The following is a 22,236-nucleotide window of genomic DNA, read 5'->3' as shown; positions in this document are numbered from 1 at the left end:
AATCTGCACTGACTCCTAGAAATTTGAAACCATTTTCAGACATCTTGTTAATATATACATAAAATATAACTTAAATTTTCTTTGTCTTTTATTTTTCTTATACTTAAATGTTATATTTTATGTATATATCTTGATGATAAAAACAAGCCAAAGGCATAAGCATCTAACAAAATGTTCCTTTTCTAGCTTTATGTCAACAAAAAGTGTATGTGTTTTGCTTATTTACCATAACACATATGTGTTAGTTTACCATAACACGTGCTATAACGTGTGTGTGTTTTTCTTTCATAAAAGTGCATACGTGTTTTTAATTCAAATAACACGTACATGTTTTGGCTCGGATTTTTTGAGCATCAACACTTACGTTTTATTTGAATTTATCAAAAACATGTACACGTTTTGTCCATTTTAACAATTTTTTTTGACTAATGACTACTAAATTGTTCACCCTCTTGATGCACATACCCAATAACTTGTATAAAAGATATTGTAACATTTTGAGTGAGCACTTTCCTTCATCAGCATGGAAGTGATTTATCTAGATGAGATTTGTGACTCATCGAGGTTCTATTAGTGATTTGTCAGATAGACTTTAGACTTTTTTAACTTAAAGATTTTGGATTTAAAGCTTTCTTTAGGAAAAGAAACTTACAATTATGAACACCTCAGTCTTCAAGAGCAGTAAGATTCAAAATTGATGTTCAAAGTTCAAACATTGGCCCATAAATGCATAGTCTTTTACATTTTTATATTAACAGCTCACTGAGAAGCGAGAAGCTACACTTGTGTTAATCAGTTAATGCAATGCAGCTTCTTTCAAGGCCAGGACTCTTTTGTAGCAGCTTAAAGATCAAAATGGTGTGGCTTGTAATGGGTAAAATGCCACAATTAATCAGCTCCCAAAATGTTCAAAACATGTGAGATCACAGACATCTTAATATCCCCCCATGATTTCCTTGTACAAAAGAGCTCCATGAAATGCCATAGAAACATGTAAAAAATGAAGCCATCCTGTAGCATCAATTGCCATGGTATTCAAGTCAGAGCAGATCACTCGATATAGTATAATTACTGATCAAAATCGAAAGGAAACAAACTGATAAAAGATGCGTGAAGGCCCATGTAAGCTTACATCAACTAGAAGGCAATATATATTGATATAAGAGCAGCAAGGATCCATAAATGATGACATGTGGCGAATGCCGCTGAAGAATCTGCTCAAGCAAAGAAAAAAATATTTTTTTAAATGTTTCAGTCTTCGACCCTGTTTACATGTTTGGGTGCTTCAACGATCACTGTGACGGGGATTTTTCTTTTTTTAAATCTAACTTTTTTTATTTCATAAGCACCGAATCAAAAAGAAATTTTGCAGTTATTATATAGTGTTTTAAAAAAAACATCGATGAAAAAAACAATAGCAAAATAAAAGTCGTAAAATATCCAGGAAAAACAGGAAAAGTAGAAAATACCCAATAGCAAAATAAAGTCATAAAAATGACACCGTGGTATGTACCTTGGAGAGGGGTATTTGTATCATTTATCTTTTCAACATTGTTATCATTAAGGTTTTCTATAGTCTGAGACACATGAGCAGATACTCCCAGGTAAGATCTTGTCAACTCCTTCACTTCTCTTAAACCTTGTGTGCTGCATGGAGATTACTAGATGGTCAGTTGCAATCCATATAGAAATTACCCAGGAAAGATATGTACTTACTTTAAGCAAAATATTTGAATGTGTAGAAATGAATCAGGCTGAATGCTTAATAGGTTTCAAAAATAAATAAGGAAGAGTCATTTCCTGCCACTCTCCATTTTAAAATCTGGTATGTATTTTTCGTTGGGTGTGCACATCACAAAGTTATTTAAAGTTCAAGGTCACAATAGCAAGTTGTCGACCCCCAGAAAGATCATGGACTAATAGTAATAGCAATTCATGCAAATCCTGCTTAACACCACCACCAATCAGTTTATTTCAGGGTAGGTTCGCTGTGAGGTAAATATCATTTACTTGACTGCTATAATATTGATGTATAATGATTTTTTTCAACTTTATTTTTTTATTACGTTTAGCAGAAGTAACTCATGGTAAGTAGAAGAATATCTAATAAGTGCAATTAAAATATTAATCACATAACCAATATTGAGGGGCCACATGTAACATCTCTGGACAGGGTTAAAGGAGTCTGAATCTAGATCTAGAAACTTCCAATTCTAGAAAACATTTAAGGATTTGATCAACAAATAGGTGGTGCAGAGCCGCAAACCAATTTCATCTGAATGTTTGTGATGTAAACTGATTCCTCTGAACCAGGGTCTAATTGATTTTCTCCTATCTTATTGGGGTTGTTTGTAATTGTAACCACTCATACTCTTTGGGTAAGGTTCTTCACGGGCATGCTATTTTAAAGAGTTAGTGTAAGTAAGTTGAGGGGTCAGTAGTGGTGTTGTCATGCCAAACAATGAAGTCTATAATTAAGGTAGAGCTCAGGTTTAGTGGGGAGAGTCCAGGAGAGGCAGATGATACTTATTTAAATCCTTCCTGTCTATAAATATAATAAATTACTGATATTTTCTGGCATACTGTGATACAGTGGATGTTTCTTTCCTCCCTCCTGCTGGCTTTTGTTGAAGAATATATAATTCATTAATATTTATCTGATGCTCTGCATCAGTTTGGTATCAGACCAAATCGTTCCTATGCCTGTGAGCCATTGTGCTATATAGCAGTACTAGTCTCTGTTTTCTATATTCCCTTTGAAGTTGTCTATTAATTCCCTTCACACTGATACATAGAGTGCACAGTTTATGAGAGCGACCAAAAAATAGCACTGAAAGAGGAATGAGAGCAGCCCTGAGCATTGTGTGTGTTCAGTTGAAGAGGGTTCACACTTCACAGGACAGTGAATGGTAGGGAAGGGCCAATAATAATTTGTTGCAACTATTTCAACGCCTCAATACCGATTCAATGTTTAGAAGCTACTCACTGAATCATTATTTTCCGTATCGGTGGCCAGTTGGTCGTCCCCAACCTCATTGTGACTATGCAGGACCTCAAGTCGCCAATGGGAACCCAAGTTATGGAGATCATTGTTGGGGGACTTCTTTCAGGTCTCAATCTACCTGCTCTATGATGTAGTTAACTCAAAGGCTCCTGTGTAGCACTCTATTAACACGACCCATGTAACTTCTAGGGTTGCTCCGCAGTTAAGAGGTGCACACTGCAAACGATTTGGTGACTCAGCCGACCAGTGGAGGGGCACTTAGGTTGTTCTAAGTGCTGTAATATTTGGTGGGGTCATTGGTACTCCAAGTTGAGATTGACTACTAGTGTTTTCGGGTTATCATGTTTGAGCATTGCTTGTCACACGGTGATCATTGACTGGATGTTGCGGCGTGGATAGTTCTAACTTCTGGCTATATGAAGAAAAATCTAACTATTTGAATGAATGTTTTTATAATAGTTTGTTGGTATCAGTGTTGTTAAGTGTAGCTACCTCAGCTAAAGTTTGCTGAGAATTGAAGTCATTTCATATTGGCCTGTGGAGTATTAACTTGCGGGTCTACATTTCAAATTTGTGTTTATTTTCGCAAATGGATGAAGGATAGCAATAAATTGTTGATACATGGTCAATAGATCGTCCATCTTGAAGGGAAAAGAAGAGAGTTGCAGCTCTAGTTATGGTTGAGTATGCAAAGATGGAGTTTTGCCATAATATAATGAACAGGATAACTATATTGAAAAGAATAAGAGAAAAGAAGCAGCAAAACAAAACAGAAGATCAACAAAAGCAGTTGTAAAATTAAGGTATGAGCTGGAGGTATTATGGTGGATGTTGGAGGAATATGAGATATGCAATATCAAGAAAGAAAAGAAAAAGAAATCTACAACAAAGGCATTGAAGAGTTGTGAGAAGGTGAAAAAAACTGGTGAGGATGCTCACCTTGTAAGCAAGAGTTATGTTCAGAGAGGAAAGTCATAGAGTCAAAGATTAGCCAATGGATAGAACTGTTAGAACAAGGAAAGATTAAATCCTTTAAGAGTTGGCAAAATTATTAGTGGATAGAAGACCCTTAAATGTGATATTCCAAGAGATTCAAAGAACAAAGATGGATGAATGGGATGAAGAAAAAGATGATAAGTGGGATGAAGTTATCGAATTGTGTTACCTCAAGGAAAGGGAATGTATTAAAAATTAAAATACATGAAGAGAAGAGTTGGAAGAGTACAATGAAGAGAAATGTAGCATATCACACAAGGTGGCCCAAGATGTTGCAGTGGTGGAAGTAGTCCACATTAAAGAAGAAGCTACAACATAGATGTGGGTTTTTGAAAGCCCCATTTGTGATGAAGTACTATCAATTGTAGAGAACACAACCAGCCAGAAACAATGAGAGGAATGTCTAGAGAATCTTGTTATTGATGAAAAAAGAGTACAAAACATCACTCTTAGAGAAGGGACGAGAGTGACTTAGGGAAAAAGCAAGCACATACAACAGAGGACAAAGCAAAAAAAGGTGTTGTCTTATGAATAGCATCATGCAAGCCAAGAAACAAAGACTTCCTCACAAAAGATGAATTAAAAAGCATGCGTAAATGCCATAACATAGAGAACAAGGAAACTCATATGAGAGGTTTTATTTTAAATAGTTAATGTGCAGAATAATAGAAGATGGTATGAGTGATGCAAAGAGCCACGATGATTTTCATTGGGAAAGGACCACTAAGCTTTCAAAGAGCTGGAAAAAGAGGAAGAGAACCAATTGGTAGAGGAGAAGGATTTCTTATGCAAAAAGAGGCCAGGAGTGAAATAAGAAAAGATGTTAAATAAAAGAGGGGTTAAAATTTATTCAAACAAGAAGAAATACAAAGCAGGGGCATCGAACAGCCCTATCAAGTTCCACTAAGTGATCTAACTGTTGAGACAAACCCAGGGGTAATTGAACCTTAGCCACAATATTCCAGTTTTGCATTTGATCAAAAGCCCATTTGGTTAGACAATCCGCTACTCCGTTCCACTCCCTAGGGATATGTGTGAAAGTAACAAAATCCAAAGAAGCACACAAATTAAGAATCTAGTTAACAACCAAAACTAACTGCCAGCTAACATCCGCAGAATGCTGTTGAGTCAATAAATGCACCACCACCTGCGAATCGGATTCACAAATGAGCTTGCTCCATCCAAGAGCACAAACATGCTCCACAAAATATAAAATAGCAATAGCCTCCATCAGATTATTAGTATGATGCTCTTTATAAACAGAAAAATAAATTGAACAGTCCCCAAGCTACCTCTACCAAGTCCACCAATTCTAGCATGGCCAGGATTTCTCTGAGAAGACCCGTCCGTGTTGATTTTCAAAATGCCCCGTGGAGGACACCACCTCCCCACCCTATTTATCTTTCGAAGAGGGTGTCTGCATCTATTTCTCATGAGTTGGCCTTGCGGAGGAGGAAGATGGAGACGGTTGTAGCAAATAACATCGCCAAAATCCACAGCCTCCATCAAGTCACATTTTGCCGAATAGTTTCTCCCAAAGAGTGGAGAATTTTCCGCCACAAGTGGTGGGGCCCCAACAGTACATCTTGAAAGATCCAACAATTCCTCTCCAATCAGATATATCAAATAATAAAAGAAAGGCCAAGAGTCCAAGCAACTTGAAGAAAAGAGGTTTTGATATCTAATTTGGTGGAAGGGAACATCATGATTTGGCTTTCCAAGCCAAAAGGATCGCTCCACCATCTAACCTAAACTCTTACCTAGATGCTTGATGCAGTAGCATCCTGGAATAGAAGCTATCTTGCATAAAAGAAAAATGTAATGATTGATTTCTTAAGTTTCTTAGTGTTTTAGCTTTTCTTGAAGTTTCTTTTCACGATAAATTAGCTTTGAACTAGGACGTTCAAAATTTTGGAAAGGGGACAATGATATAAATTGGGTCCTTTGAACCAAGGGCTAATCGATTGTTTCTCCTATGTTGTTGGGGTTGCTTGTAACCGCTCAGACCCTTTGAGTACAGTTGTTCATGTACATGCTATGTTCTAGTAGTGGTGTTGTCACACCAAAAAATGAGGTCTATAATTTAGGTACTGCTCAGGCTTGTGGGCAGATTCTGGTGAATCTGAGGGAGGAAGATGAGACTTAGGTAAATCCTTTCTATCTGTAAATGTAATAAATTACTGATCTTTTCTGGCATACTGCAATACGGTGGATGTTTCTTTCCTCCTTGAACTGCTGCCTTTCTGCATCAGTTTGTGTCTGGAAAGCCATTTTAATGTTTAAAAGAACAAATTGGAAGTTTGCTACATGGTGAATGCAACAAACTTATTAAATGACCAAAACTACGAAGTTTGAGCTTCCATACTTGCTTTTGAACCATATTCAACTAAAAGCCTATTTGTTAATAACTATTCGAAAATGAATCATTCTATCTTTCATCAATGTCTCTTAATTTCCTATCGTAGATAGCTGCATAAAGATGTGTTTCTCTATGAGGAGAGAGTACAAGCGGTAATTAGTTTCTTTCAAGTCAATATTATGTACAAAACATTCAGGTTAATAAAATTGTGCTATAGTTCTAAATATTCTTTTTGGATCTACAGATTAATGGTTTTTTTCCTGGCTCTGAGTTTCTTACTTGCAATTTACTTCCACTTATAGCACATTTGAATTCCAGCAATATGGAGCATTGTCCATCAAATATCACATGGGATCCAAATTACATGCGGTAGTTACCCAATCTCCATGACCATCACTAGCAAGGAAGAAACCATTCACCACTTCTCCGTTAGACCACATGCACCTTCCTACGATTAACTGAATTCCTGAACTTAACTACCGAGATCTCAAAAAGAAGGAGCTTTTAGCAGATTCACCAATTGTAGTCATAATATTGCTTTAAGATTTCAATAAATTTAACCATCTAAGAGCTGGATTTTAACTTCTTGCTTTTTTTTAAAGTTTTAACAACACTGCAACATCCACCATCAGACAAACCAGGCATAATATTTTGATCAAGCTGAATCTTGAGAAGTTTGGGTGGGTTGAAAGTAAACAGCTGCCACGTTGTCCTTTATGTGGAGCCATCTTCCCACCTTAACAGTTAGAATATTCAGATTGTTTTGAGTTCTTCAATTCAGGTGTGTGCATGGTTTCTATAAGTTCTACCTACCACTATGTGTGTGTGAGAGAGAGAATGAAACAACAAAACGTTGACAAAATGGACCATGTTATCTAGTTCACAGTAGCTTTCACATTTGATGTTGGGGAAATACCTGGAAGAAAGCAGATGATCAGCCCAATTCTTGCCACTATATAGGACATCTGTCCAACTTGCATTTAATAATGTATGCACAATAGCCAATTTCTTTGAATGTGGAAGAGAGTTCCTCGTCATTATTGTATTTGCTGGAACTGAACCAAATCTGAAAATGTTCAAAATTTAAGTAAAAAAACTTCGGTATTTAACCTTCGTCTAGCACTGTCAAATGTAGCTGTAACACTAAGGTCAAGAATATTTTATAATAGAGCATTTTCACTTTTTTGGTTTCAAAAAACAAAAAATGGTATCAAACCATACAAACTTACTTGCAATCCCCAGGAAAGCCATTGATAGCCCTGCAACCTCCGTGTGGACAGAGGTACCTAAGTTTCAATTACAAGTTTAGTCATAATTTTGAGTTCATTTTAAATGGGTACTCATTTTCAAAACATACATCTAGAAACAGCTGTGTTCAACCCACTTTATCAACATTTTCGGTCCACCTTCTAGACATCTCTTCTAGGATAGATCAGATCACAGAATATAATAGGGGTGCTGATCTTCTTTGACGTTAAACAACTATTTCAGAAGACTGAACACAGTTGTTCTCAGATTTATGTTTCAAAAAAGGTTGGCAAGAATTATTAAAAGAACATACTTAATCACATTTTCATGTACTATGCTTGTTCTGTACTCACATGAAATCAGTGACTGATTTTGTTGACCAGGATTGATTATTCTTGCCTTCTGAAGAATATAATAGGGCAGTATCAGCCTTTAAGAATGCAATATCTCCAATTTCCTCTACAAGACACCGGAAAGCTCCTGAATGCCCAGAGTATGTCTTGTCTACAGAACATGTGCTTTTATTACCACAAGCACTGCACAAACCTCTTCCTTCTAATTCTGAGGGGGCACAGGATGCAGAGAAAAAACTGGACATCAGATCTTCATCTGTTCTTGTAGAAAAAATATTTTCAGATGGATTTTGTAAAATGGAGCTCAAAATATAGTTAACTGGATAGTTCCATCCAGCTGCTGTCAAATAGTTTCCATGGCAAGATTTCTTGCCCTTGAAATCTTTCAAGCTCAAATCTCCTTTCCTATTACACATTTTTTTCTCGACAATGGCAACAGCATCATATGAAGTATCTTGATAGCAGTACTCTTCAGCCATTATAGCCTTCATAGAGTAGTTCATAAAAGCAATGTATCCTAGGCCTGAATCAAGGGAGATGAGGTCTGCTTCCTTGTTGTTTATTGCTTCCAAACACTCAAAGGTTGTCTTCCTTGATACACTGCAAAGAAAGTAAGAAAGAGAGCATTATTGTCTATAAATGACCAAAGAAAGCAAGAAAGAGAGCATTGAAGTCCATAAATGACCAAAAGTAGGTCAATGCCAATCAAAGGGTACATTCATTTTTAAATTTTAACAGATAAAAGTACAACGGGAAAGTTACCCTACATTAGAAACAACTGTGCACAAAGCATTAATGAAAGGAAACCTGAAAATGGACTACATCCCAAATGATAAATACTTGGATAAAGAAAGTAGAATATGAATATGCCTACATAGTACATGATACAGTAGGAGAGAAATAATGCCACAGATTATGATTGCCATGTGCTGAGCCAAATATGTGATCTAAAATAAAAATAAAAATCAGTTCAGATGCATGACATACCAATTCCAGGTATAGTCATCCACCGGCGTCAAAAGACTTGTATAGTACTGGCAATTAACAAATTCATCCCCTACTGCACACCATTTAACATTCTTTGACCCAGATTCTTCAGGTATCTCTGTAGTTGGAAATACTTCCTCAGGAGAAGGTTCAGGTGCTGAGAAAAACTCACTTGCAAGTGAAGAGCTTGTAGAAGGTGATGGGGAAATAATGAGCGAATCTTCCAAGGTGCTTGTCAAAGCAGGTGCATGTGCAGAGGGAGCATATGAAGGACTTGGAACACTTGAAATAGTTGCAGGTGCCCCTGAACCAATATTTCCAGGGTAAGGTGCTGGAGCTGGACCCTGTTCAGAAGCTACACAAGCAATATAGTTATCAGCATATGTCATAAGGCTTAGCATCCTCTCCATTACTAATGTTTCTTAGAGGTGCTTGTCTGCTTTGTGGATCCCCTTGCCTTGTGGTTAATGCGGAAGTGAGTGTTAACAAAAAAATTCAAGCTTGTTTTAAACCAGTTGAGGATTTTGTTCCTCAAAAATATCTAGCTACTATTGCGACAAAATCCTCTGATTTCACTAATTATATCAATGAATCTTGCAGAATACAAGGCTATCAATCTCCTGACAACCATCTCATTTTCAATTTTGTATCTATTGCTTTTACTTTAGAGTTTTTATGTTCCAATATACCATTTTGATATAATTTGAAATCAAGCTCAACCTGAAGAACGTAAAATTAATAAAGGCGGGGAAAAAACATAAAATAACACTTTCAATTAAGGTTCTTGGCTTGGCAGAGAAGAGTTGCACACAATTTGCAGAAATAAAAGCAAGATTAGACTCTGATTTCAAACTTTGTACAAACTTTTCAAATCTCAAAGAAAGTAGAACAAACATGTGATAAGTATACGAAAAGGTCTTTTAATCTTACCAGCACCACACATCCTATTATAATTAAACCAAAACAAAATGACCATGAAGCTCATCAGTGATATTTGATCAGGAAGTGGATCTAAGGTCCAGATCGAAAATGTGCAAAAGCAAGAACATAAACAGCACAAGGCCAACATATGGTAGAAAAGCAGATAGTTTAGGATGAGGAGACTGTGATGGTGCAAAGCACTTTTGCACTCTTAAAGAACCAATAAATGGCCTCAGAAAGAAAGCAGATATTGTGAACAAGGTGAAGACAGTATTATACAAGATACGGTACATAATTATTCCAGCAGCAATGGAACTTTGTTCAATGCATATATAGATTACTGTTTATATCTAGCGAAAAAAACCCATCTCAAAACCTACAAACTTGGGTGTGTCCAAAATGTCTAGGAAGTTATAAGCTTTGAATCATTTCTTATTAACATTCAGTTTAGGAAACTTATTGTTTCTAGGAAACTTTCGGTTAGCTCTGGTTTCTTAATAGACATCAACTGACAGAATATACAGAAACAAACAAATCCTTTGAGGAAGCTCATATGTATTTCATTTGATTTCCAAATACCAGACAGTTACACAAAGCCATCACAAATGTCTTAAGACTTACTAGGCTTCTTATCTCCCATTTGCTTCTTTATCTTGAAACCTATTGGCCCAATAACCATGTGTTTTTTGTACAGTTTTCCTATAGCACAAATATGAACATTATTGATTATTCCTCTTCCTCCCACTCTTTTGATTCCACAACAATAACTTTTTAACCTCTATTGGAGGTCTGTAAACAATTTCGGCATTACTGGATCATGATCTTATTACTCGCTATATACATCCTCCCTCACACATCTAAGGAATAGGGTTTCTACTTTTTTTATTTGGGTAATTTATGGGCCTCCCTTTCTCAATACATAAAATCTAGCGCTCAAACGCTTTCTGCCAAGCTATGTTTTGAAACTGTTTCATGGAACCGCAGTGAATGTTCTATCTTTCCATCAGATCAAAGGGAAGAAATAATTATTTCTAAGCATATATTCGTAGTTTGAATCTTCATATAAATTTAGGATCAGCTATTGTTAGAGATAGATCTCCCCCCCCCCAAAAAAAAATGTTTTGATAAGTGCAGCTGCAAAATCAAAGTAAAAGTGTTTTTCGCGGGATGGGTAGACAACAAGAAAATAAATTGTAATGTAATGGAAAGCATTCAGCTGTACATCCCCCGTAGAAAACCCCCAAACATGCAATTTAACAACAGATATATTTCAGGACATTTTAAGCAAAAGAAATTAGAATTTTGTATCTGAGAAAGGGTGCTCGACTGCAAAAGACATAGAACTCGCACAAATGTAAACTTAACGCCTTATTACTAACTCCTAATCCGTTCTTTCTCCTGTTTAGCAAGCTAAGGGGTCCTGGGAATAACTCGACCGAAATTTGTGAAAGATAGGTTATGAAGATTGAAAACTTACGGCTGGGTTCATGGCTTCCCATATAATCTATAATAGATTTCAAACATATTGCAATTTGGCACAATGTACCATGCAATTTATAATGTCTTTAAAAAAACAGAGGGATTGGCAGTACCTTGTGGCAGAGTTGCAGAAGAAATCAGTACTGCTGAAGAAATTAGGAACACCCAAAGTAGCAGAAATCTAGTCATCATACTATTAAGTCCTTACCAATATGTCTATAGAGTTCAACGTCTAGCACTCTGTGTTGAAACTGAAATCAATGCAGATCTGTTATGACGAAATGAAGGTGATGAATTGGGTGCAAGATGTTAGATACAAGAATACCAGTAAAAAAGAAAGAAAAAAGAAAAGAAAGATGTGGCCCTTAAACTACTGAAATGGACTGAGCTCCTAATATATCATTTTCATTTAGTGCATTTAAGTGTTGAACATGAGCTACAAATTTCAAGACCAGATTCAATTGGCTTCCTCGTTTGTTTATTTGGGTGGTTTGTCGTTATCAAGGAGTTGGGATTGCCATGAGGATTGGGATTTGTCTCATCTTGTAAATTAAGTGTTGATTCAATTCTGGGTGGCAGGTGACTTCATGCTTTTCTTTTTAGCATGATTAAAAGGCAAGCTACTTTCCTCTGCTTCACATGACAATACAGTAAAGTGCAACAGTATTAATTGGGAAGTGCAGAATCACAGTTTCCAATCCATTTTTTAAAAATTTATTAAAAATCAAAATATTTATATGAAAAACAATAAGGTTACAGAATCTATAAAATATACTAGATTTGTAGCACAGTCCTTAATCTGAGAATAGACAAAAGAAAGTCAATACTTCACTTTGAACGGTTATAATTACAGTAATCTTAGAAGAATATGGTAAAATGTGCCAAACTATTAAAATATGGTTCTAAGCATCTGCATAAGTGCTCCTTTAATTTAGATATGCTGACTTATTGAGCACAAATTTAATGAAGAGAAGCACAACAAAAGAGGGAGATTGGCTGAATAATATTGAAAAGAGAGTCAAATGGTTTTTTATGAGTGGAAAGAAGTCAACACCCAAATTGTTATAAAATTAATTTCCCTTGTGGTGTTGGGTTGAGGAGATATACGTGAACTCATTCCCTTCTCGACCATGGGAGTGTGTATGTAGTAGTGGCAATTTTATAATTGTAAAGAAGGTTATTCAAATACATGTATAATGTAAATATAGATTAATCTAGGAATATATATATATGAATCTGGTTCAACAAATATTTCAGATATAAATTAGTCGTCAAAATGTTCGTAAGTGGAATTTGTGTTATGTAAGGTGATCTTGCCCTCAACAATATTAATCTATCATGCAAAAGTGATTTGAAAACCCACAAAAATGAATAGGTGCATCATGGATTACAACAACCTATATGCCTTTGCCTATAATGTTTGCTCAAGCATCAAGACTAATAGTATTGAAAACTACCTTGGGGAAATTGTTGAATTACAAAGGCTGAGTATTCCTAGGTTGCCCTCTTGAGTGGACTGGTTTTATAGTCATGCAAAATATTGAAGATTGAAGACAAAAACTCTTCATGCATATAAGTGTCCTAGACAATGTGACGCAAAATCATGTTCCTTTCAGTGCTCTAATCTAAAATATTCCTAAAATGATTCTCATTGAAGTGTTTAGGATTTTGTAAATAATGCTTAATTTTTTGCTTATGAATTAATGTACATCAAATGCCTTTAAATACCAAAACCTACAAACTAATCTTTTAAAAAAGTGCCTAGATGACTCATAACGACTAGTGAAATTGGTAGGATTCAACAAGATTTAAATTATTCAAAAATATTTTCAAGAGAGATCTATGCATTGTAAGATCACTCCTATGAATCATTCAAATGACCCAAGAAAATAGATGTGAAATCTCAAGGAAATAAATGAGTGTATGGATGTATGTTAGATATGGGTACAATAAATAGGTCATAGGTGACAAATGGGCAGGAGCAAGTATGAATAGGGATAGGATAAGGTTAAATATGTGGAATTGTATGTAAATGGGAGTAGGCAATGGATTACATAATGAGTGCAAATTTGCACAAGAGGGGGTCATTTATTGATATGTAATTGCATTAAGGTAGTCCATCAAAATGAGCCAAAAATTAAATAGAAATTGACATATGTATGTATTTAAAATATTTCACCATTACATGTTACCCCCAATTTGAGGTGCATGTGAATCCTTACATGAGCATGTACTTCAAACTAAATGAAAACTTACAAACATAAATAAAAAGTAAATGCTTAAACATAAAAGTATATGGGTTCCATGAAACTAATAGACCCAATTCTAGGTATCCTTGTGTATTCTTCCTCCTTAGCATGCGTGTTCCCTCAGAACCTATAAACATAGAAAATATATGTGCAATGAGTTTCTTAATTCATTTTAGTAAAACTAAGCACAACCGCAAATTAATTTTACTATCTATTATATTGTGTGTATGTGTATAAATGAGAGAGGGAATTCTATACTTCATGTTGAAAAATATCTTAAAGGCCTTCACATCATAAGAACATGGTTTATCAAGGAAAAGGCTTGGGTCGTAGAGTACAATGCATTATGGAACTTATAATACCTAAAGAGAAAAATAGAGAGGAAGTTCTTAGAAATAGAGCTCCCAAAAAATTTATATCTGAATTTGAGAATATCCTCATTGAAAAATCGAGGTCTTTTCCTTATGTCGAAAACACTAATTAGGATGTTGTTGAAGACTCCTTTATGCATATTAATAAGTTTCCACCATATTCACTTCATCCTTCGAATCTCAACATAAAGAACTTTAAATTGTTTATCCTCAACTTATAGATTGGAACCTACATGGACCTCCTATCCTAAATACTTTTCAAAATGATGAAGCTATTTTTAAATTCATGGGCCTATGAGAGAGTATACCATTAGGAGATCTTAAACTTATTTTTGTCATACAACTTGATAAAGAGGCTTATTTTGATGAAAACTTTAACCATTTCAATCACAAGAATCAATAGTTGAATATAGTGGAACAATCCTTGAACAATTCTTGATGAGGTATCATCTTCAAATGAAAACCTTCCTAACATGTCACAATATCAAGCATGGTATCCTATCTTGGTGAAAGAAGCACAAGAGGTAAACCTTGGAACAACAAAAATCCTACAACCACATTTTTAGCAACATTTTTAACACAACAAGAAAAATAAGACTCTTGGACATTTTTGAAAAATAGGAGTGTAAACTTTGCACGTGGTCTTTTGTAGATATGCCTAGACTTGACCCCGATCCAATAGTTTATCACTTGATAGTTTTTCCTAATGCTAAACCATTTAAACAAAAAATTAGAAAAATGCATCCTCAAGTAGCCTTATTAGTAAAAGTAGAGCTTCAAATGCTACCAGACACGCACACATTACCAAAATCAATAATCTATAGATTTATACATCATTACATGAAGTAGAACCATCCATACATTACTCATTAGATAAAAGTTACATTCATGATCTCTTTATATAGCACATCACATATGCTTTTGTGATTTTCTCTATTACATCTTTTATCTACATGTTATATTTTATATCTTACAATCTGTGGTATATTATATTGCTATTAGAAAATAACATTTTATAGTGTAGAAATGTTTCTCTAGGCTTAACCTTATATGATTGTGACCGTGTGCAAGTACTCAAAGCTTATGAGTATACCACATATTTGCTCTCTTGGTTCAAATAATGATCTTTGTTTCATCAAATTATTCAGAGGGCATCCAACATAGACCTAGCCTCTAACATAGTTGTAAATCTTCAAGCTTATAGGGTTATTTAATCTCTAGCTACCCTTTGTGGGTTTCAACTAAATTCATCAAAACTTTCCAAAGTCAACTCTATCCAAACTAACAATGTACAAATAAACTATGTGGAACATTTTTCTATTTTAATTATGTTAAATTTTATCTCCATCTCGAGACATACAAAATTTGTAGAAATAATTAAGCCAATTGTATTTATCTCTATAGGTACAAATCAATTTGTTAAGTTCTTTCTACGAAAAAAAAATGTTCAACTGAATTCAATGTGAATTGTATCCAAAGCATATGCACAAATTATGAGGATTTAAAAAAGCTTCATATATTGACAATGTTTGTGATAGCAAAAGAAAAAATTGAAAAAGTTTTGAATATGAGATATACACAACCATATTGGGAATTGAATAAAAATTATCCTTAAAGAAAGTCAATTGCTTTAAGTAAGTTAATGACCAAAATTGTAAATTCAATATATTCACATATCTAGCATTGTTATGATGTAAGACAACATATCAAATAATTTTATAAGTAGAAAAAATGCTTTCCAAAGGATTGTATTCTCCTTTTGGATTTTTTTTTGTTAAATTTTACATTTAGCCCTCAAATTAAGATTTGAAGTCAATATTACCACTTATAGCAAATAGCAATCTCCATATATGTTTTATAGACATGTTGAGCTTGATGTGGATGGAGTAAAAACTAGCACAAGTAAATGGATTATTGTGAAGGATATCCCTTTTTACATTTGTGATGATACCAATCATAATCAAAGTTATTTATCTCATTATCTTATATTTTTCAAGGATATAAAATAAAACAAAATAAATTCTCTAGAACACTATATTTTGTATAAAATTCATTATTAGTTTTCTTCTATTTTATATACATGTTGAGTGGCATTATCCTTTCAAGAATTGTTAGAAAGCATCTTAAGTTAACAAGATGGTGTAAAAATTTCCCATTTTTAAACTTTCTAATCAAAATGTATGAGTAAAACTTGTTAACAAGAACCAACATCAAAGATCTTTATTGTTAGTAGACAATCAAACAAAAAAAAATATAACGATCAATCTATAATACTTACATAAATTTCAAATATTACATTTAAAGTTTTGAAGGTAACTATCATTCTTCATACATTATTTTATCAATAGATTCAATGATTCCACCCACAACAATCATAATGCATACACTATTGAATTTCAATTTGTCATCGTCTAACCTTATATCTACAAAGCTATTGCATGACTTAAAAATTAAATTATGTAAAGTCTAGATGATGCTTTAATACAATGTATCGAGTTGTAGGAAAGACCTGGCAATTTTAAAGTCGTGAAGTAGGTGATGGTTTCATTGCATTCCATTATGTGTAGATTTATGTTATTTGTATTTTTATTGAGCCTGCGAAATTGTTGGCTGCTCCTATAAATAGTGGAAAAGCAATAGTATATTTCTATTGTCACTCTTTCTATTATAGTGGTATTATTTTTCTATTTTGATTTTTGTTTTTAGTCACTCTTACATTCAAAGTATAATTTACAATGGTAGTAGTGAGTGGAATGGAATGATATAAATGTGCTCACAAAATTTATCTAGAATTGATATTTATTAGTAAATATAAAAAATTAATGTCAACACAAATAAATTAAATGTATATATAAATGTATGGTCTATTAAAATTTAAATAAATGAAAGCAAATATAAAAATGTAATAATACAAGGGAAGGGAGAAGAACTAAGATATCACAAAATAAATAAATGAATAAGATATGAATTAACTTTTTCTTATATAAAATTTAGTTATTAATTATATGTAAAAAAAATTTATAATAGATAACAATCGATCATCACCTAAATTCACTAAAAACAATAAACGAATTAATTTTTTCATTTCATTTTTACATGTTATTTTTATTTTTAATGTAATCTTATATATTATATTTTTTAATATAAATAATTTTTTTGTTCTTACTATTTTTTCTATAGGTTAACTACAACCAAAGGGGTTGCTCCCTTTGTATTAATCATATGGAAAATATTTAGAGTGAAATTTTGACAAAATGGTATGCAACACATAGGATGCACCTTTGACTATATTTATTAATTAATTGAAATTTAAAAAATCTATTGTATTTTGATTTTAATGAATTAATAAATATGATAAAAAGTACATCCCAGGTGGTGCATAGATGTTTCCCTTGAGGCCTTGCCCATTACACCACAAAAAAAAGGTGATAACCAAAAAGTTTGTTCATCCATTCTTTAACAACCTAGTACATTTTCATTGGCCATTTTCTCTATATGCCCCATGTTTTGTAGGAGGAAACAAAACCCTAAGTTATTTCAGACTATGGGAAATAGATATTTAAATTTTATCATAATATTACAACTATACAAGCATTACCATTTGCTAATGCCTATTATCTATCTTGCTCTTTGTTTATGAATTCATACATCCGTTCAAGTTTGAATATAGGCTCTAGGTTCATGATATTATTCAAGAAGGAGAAACCCTTTGAAACCTTGAGATAATGGTGGTTTAAGGAAGTTGTTCTAAAATTGGAGAGAAAATGAGGCCACTCAATTGAAGCCTTGACCACTTGGAGCTTCTAGAAGTCTAAGAAAATTCCTACCCCATGTCATGCGATCCATAATAGCTCATCCAAATTTCCAAGTAGATTGTTTTTTATAAGTGCTTGTGTGAGGGCCTTCACAATGTCCTTTGGCTCTCCAAGGTCTAGTATGGAGGCAAAAAACTTAGAGGAGATATCGATATAGACCTTGCGTCTACTATCTACAACCAATAAATTGTCTCCTAAGACCCATTTTATGGCTATGAGGATGAGCCCATGATGGGTCTGGAAAATTGTCTTGAACCTATTGTTTATAATCTCTCCCAGGAATGCCATCTGATGAAGAGAACACACCAATTGGATTTGGGTATCCATTGCTAGATATGAGGATTTATGAGCTTGCAAATTGGAGATGACATCAATTGAGACCTTTAATATTATAAAATTGGTCATGTTCATTTTGCATGTTTTAGAGAGGTCAAGAGTGTGAAATAATTGTTCAACCTCTAGATGCTTCTACTATCATATGCAATATCTCACAAGAAAAAAAGATCATGATTAATGCCATACTCCTTGGGTATCTTCATTAAGGAGATGGTTGGCCTTCATTTTGGTGTGGCAACATAAAAATTTCCTTAATGTCATCTATCGTCATGTTGGTAAGGGAGTCAACTTCCTTTTTTTGCCTCATGCTAAAAATGGTTTGCACTATATTCCACCAAGCAAGACAAGAGTAATTTGACCCTTTGGAATAGGGAGGAAAGTTTCCAACCATTTACACAATTCATTCTAATAGCATTGATCACAAGGGTTGAATCCCCTTCTTTCTCTACTTTGGATATATTGAGTTTCTCATAGAGTTGAAGACCTAGGATTAGTGCTTGAAACTCTGCATCATTATTTGTCCCTTTCAAGAGATGTCTAGAAGATTTTCCAACTATACAATCCCTCCAATCCTTGACAAGTCATCCTACCTCAAAGATCCCCAATTTTTCTTTGGATGCTCTTTCAAATTTAAAGTTGTGCCACTCAAATGTAGGTGTTTCGCATCTACCTTCTTTCCATTTGAGTATGGTCTCAACACCCCTAACCCATTTAACAAGGGTTTGGTACTATTTTTTTAAAATAATGTATTAAAAATTGTAATTTAGGTATGAATTTTTATAGATGCAAAATATTTTAATTTATAGATATTTTATGTTTTATAGTTATAAAATATTTTAAAGTGTAAATATCCCTATTTTTTATAGGAATCTAAAATTAAAGAGAGAGATATTCTAATATATTTAAACATATAAAAATATGTTGTATAAAGTCTTACAATTGTGGTACATGTAAAGTTTCAAAGAGTTTTGTAAAATTCATATGAGAAGTCATTTCATATAGGGGATTTATCATGCTAGCCATGGCGAAAATTACTTCATGTAGATTGGTAATGGAGGCATTCCCATAAAGTACTCTCATGTTTATGAGAATTATATTCTATTATGAAATTTTAGCCAATGTCGTTTGCCTTTGATTTTAGCACATCTAGTAGAATGGTTATTGATAATGTTCTTTTGATGATGGATTTAACCAACCTAACTTACATAGTAGGGGAGAAAGGGTTAGCTTCAAGTTCAACAATGGCTTGATGAAGGTCCAAGGTGGTGACCTCGTATACATAGTGATAGCTAACTAGTGGTCATAAATGTGAAGAAAATGAGAATTACACCTTATGTCCCTATAAAATAGCTATTTTGTGTTTTATAGTTATTAAATATTTTAAAGTATAAATATTCTATGTTTAATAGGCATCTAAAATAAAATATGGATATATTTTAATATATTTAGACATAGAAGAAATATGTTGTTTAAAGTCTTACAATTGTGGGACATACAAACTTTCAAAGAGATTTGTAAAATTCATAAAGGAAACCATTTCATCAAGGGGATTTATCATTAGCCATGGTGAAAAATGCTTCTTGTAGATTAGTAATGGAAGCATTCCCATAAAGCATGCTCATGTTTATGAGAATTTTTTTGAGCCTTGAAAAACCTATCATTAATGTTTGACAAAGGCTTGAAGGATATCAATAAGGTTTTTGAGAATAGGTCACCCATCCTTGATTTTCTATATGCTTTTAGAGGTATGGCAAAATAAAAGGGCTTGACAAAATCTTTAAAAGCTCTATTGAAATTTTTTAGCTAGTGTAGTTTATCTTTTATTTTAACACATCTAGTAGGGTAATTAATTAAAAAAAATAGTTGATTGATCTTAACCATCATAACTTACATAGTAGGGGACAATGGGTCATCTTTGAATGCAATATAACGGCTTGATGAAGTTCCATGGTGGTGACCTCATATGCACATGTTGACAAAATATAGCTAACTAGTGGTCATAGATGTGAAGAAAGTGAGAAGTACAACATATGGTTCTATTCCACCAATCAATCCATCTTGTCCCATGGGAAGGCATAGCCTCCAAATTGCCTACCTTTCTATGTGGAAAAATGTGGGCTAATTAGTTGATAAGTGCTAAAAATTAATTGGGATTCAATAGCCTTGGTAGTATCCACTTGCCAATAAACAAAAAACTTAATGAGACGATAGTTAGAAATAGTGACATCAAATATGTGTTCAATTAGAAGAGGAAAATAGTTAACAAATAAGAAGAAATATTGACTAAGATCATTGTTGGTTAACGGATTGGATTTCTCAAAATTTACAAATAAATACTCCTGTTGCCCAAATAGAAAACCAATGATAACCAGTAGTTGGGTAAATAATTATTGTTTTTACCCTCTGCATTAAGGTACAGCTCCCTATATAATATTCAATGAATTTTGAATAATTTTTTTCTTTATGTGATTCACTTTTAACCAGAAAGTAAACAAAAGGCTTCAACATTCACTAGTCAACACAATATGAATGCTTAATGATGGATAATGAAATTCATAATAAGACATTTGATCTAAAATGGAAATTAACCCTCAGGATGATAAAAGAATATTTGAACTCTAATTGACACTCACTCATGTCTCACAAGACAAGGGGAATCAGAAAATTCAAAAGCTTACAGCTAGTTTCATTTACCAAATTGATTCGCAGACTTCAAATGAAAAATCAGAGAAAAGAAACTAATACACGAACACATAATCATTCCGACAGAAATTTTACGCATTCAAAACACACAGGTTTCTAAAGTTGTATCATATATTTCATTCCACTCAAAGATGGGTATTCCACTGAAATTACAAGTGAGATTAGTCTGTTCCTCCAAATTTTTTACACCCAAAAATTCTATATATCCTGCAAAAACATCCTTACAAATATATATAGCCGCCAGGCTTAATTGTCTTTTTAAAACAAAATGAAATACAAAATTCAAAAGACAACCGTTTATAACTGAAATTAACTAAACGACTACAAGCCGTAAATAGAACCATAACGAAAAGAACAGAAAATGGCCTAAATTGTCTCTGGGGTGTGCGTGGTGCCATGTATATTTCGCCACTCCATATGAGCCACTTAGAAGTTATGAACTACTTGGTAATGTGGGAGCCCAATGTGCAGGATGTGTTGCTTCCAAACTTCTTTATCCATACCCACTTGCGTGACTTTAGTTTTACGCACTTCTAAGTGATCCGAACAGACAACCAACATGGATTCAATGCGAGCTACTCTAGTGAAGTCATCTTGGGTGAAAGATTTTGATTCTTTAACAGAATTTATTTTCCTTTTGAAACTTTGCACCATATCTACTACCTGTTCAATGGTATGTCTGTCATCCTTCAGAAGTTGTACATCGATGCACTTCAAGTCTTTCTGCATCACGGCAATGAATTCTTTCAATTCTTTTAGCAACTTAATGGACTCTTCATGACCTTGTTTTATGATTGAATTTCTCCATTCAATGTTTTCCTTGGCCACATCTAGTACCTTGTCATCCAAATCATTTACTACCTTTTCTGTAAGGAAGTTCATGACACCATACTTCTATACATCTCTCATTTGAACCAATACTGCAGCCCATTTTTTCCTTTCCTTTTCCCATGCTGACACCTCTGTTTCAAGCTCCTGAGTTACGGTCACAATATCCTCGCACACCCTGACCAGATTGGCAATATACTCTGTTCCCTGCTGAATTATGAACTCAAGCCACTCCTGGAAGGTTTCTGCCAGCACATGATTTCTTTGAACCTTATCCAACAAATTTTGGTTCATGGGAGACTTAGGATCGAAATTTTGAGGAACCTGTGACAGGGGTTTCGGGCTGGGATGATGAATGGCATTAATGTACTCTGCCATCTACTTCATGGTCTGTTTCAACTCCCGTTTGTCTTTCTCATCCTTCCATGTTCTGGATAACATTCGTTTAGCAGAGGACTCTAGGTGTTTTGCATCAGCAGCCCTTGAAGTAGTTCCTAAATCAAGCTTTTCAACAACAAAATCCTGCTTCGTTGCATTTTCTGGATCTTTGTCTGAGATCGGCCTAGCCACTTCGGCAACCCAATGCC

At 34.0% G+C, this 22,236-nt stretch overlaps 1 protein-coding gene across 2 annotated transcripts; it reads right to left on the bottom strand.

The window, feature by feature from the left end:
* Positions 1-669: 669 nt before the first annotated feature.
* LOC131070832 (uncharacterized) lies at positions 670-11,895 on the bottom strand. 2 transcript variants are annotated; one of them, XM_058006501.2, is made up of 8 exons: positions 11,461-11,890; positions 8,948-9,302; positions 7,961-8,560; positions 7,589-7,645; positions 7,276-7,425; positions 1,514-1,647; positions 1,133-1,214; positions 874-1,011 (listed from the first exon to the last, which is right to left on the bottom strand). In XM_058006501.2, the coding sequence occupies exons 1-7, from the start codon at positions 11,537-11,539 to the stop codon at positions 1,138-1,140; spliced, it is 1,452 nt and encodes a 483-aa protein (XP_057862484.2). In that variant the 5' UTR covers positions 11,540-11,890; the 3' UTR covers positions 874-1,011; positions 1,133-1,137. The 2 variants fall into 2 exon arrangements, with proteins under 2 accessions (XP_057862482.2, XP_057862484.2); XM_058006499.2 differs by lacking the exon at positions 1,514-1,647 and having other exon boundaries at positions 670-1,011; positions 11,461-11,895.
* Positions 11,896-22,236: the final 10,341 nt, after the last annotated feature.

This window comes from Cryptomeria japonica, chromosome 11 (assembly GCF_030272615.1).
Source record: "Cryptomeria japonica chromosome 11, Sugi_1.0, whole genome shotgun sequence".
Classification (NCBI taxonomy): domain Eukaryota; kingdom Viridiplantae; phylum Streptophyta; class Pinopsida; order Cupressales; family Cupressaceae; genus Cryptomeria; species Cryptomeria japonica.
This window is presented reverse-complemented; position numbering and strand designations above follow the sequence as displayed.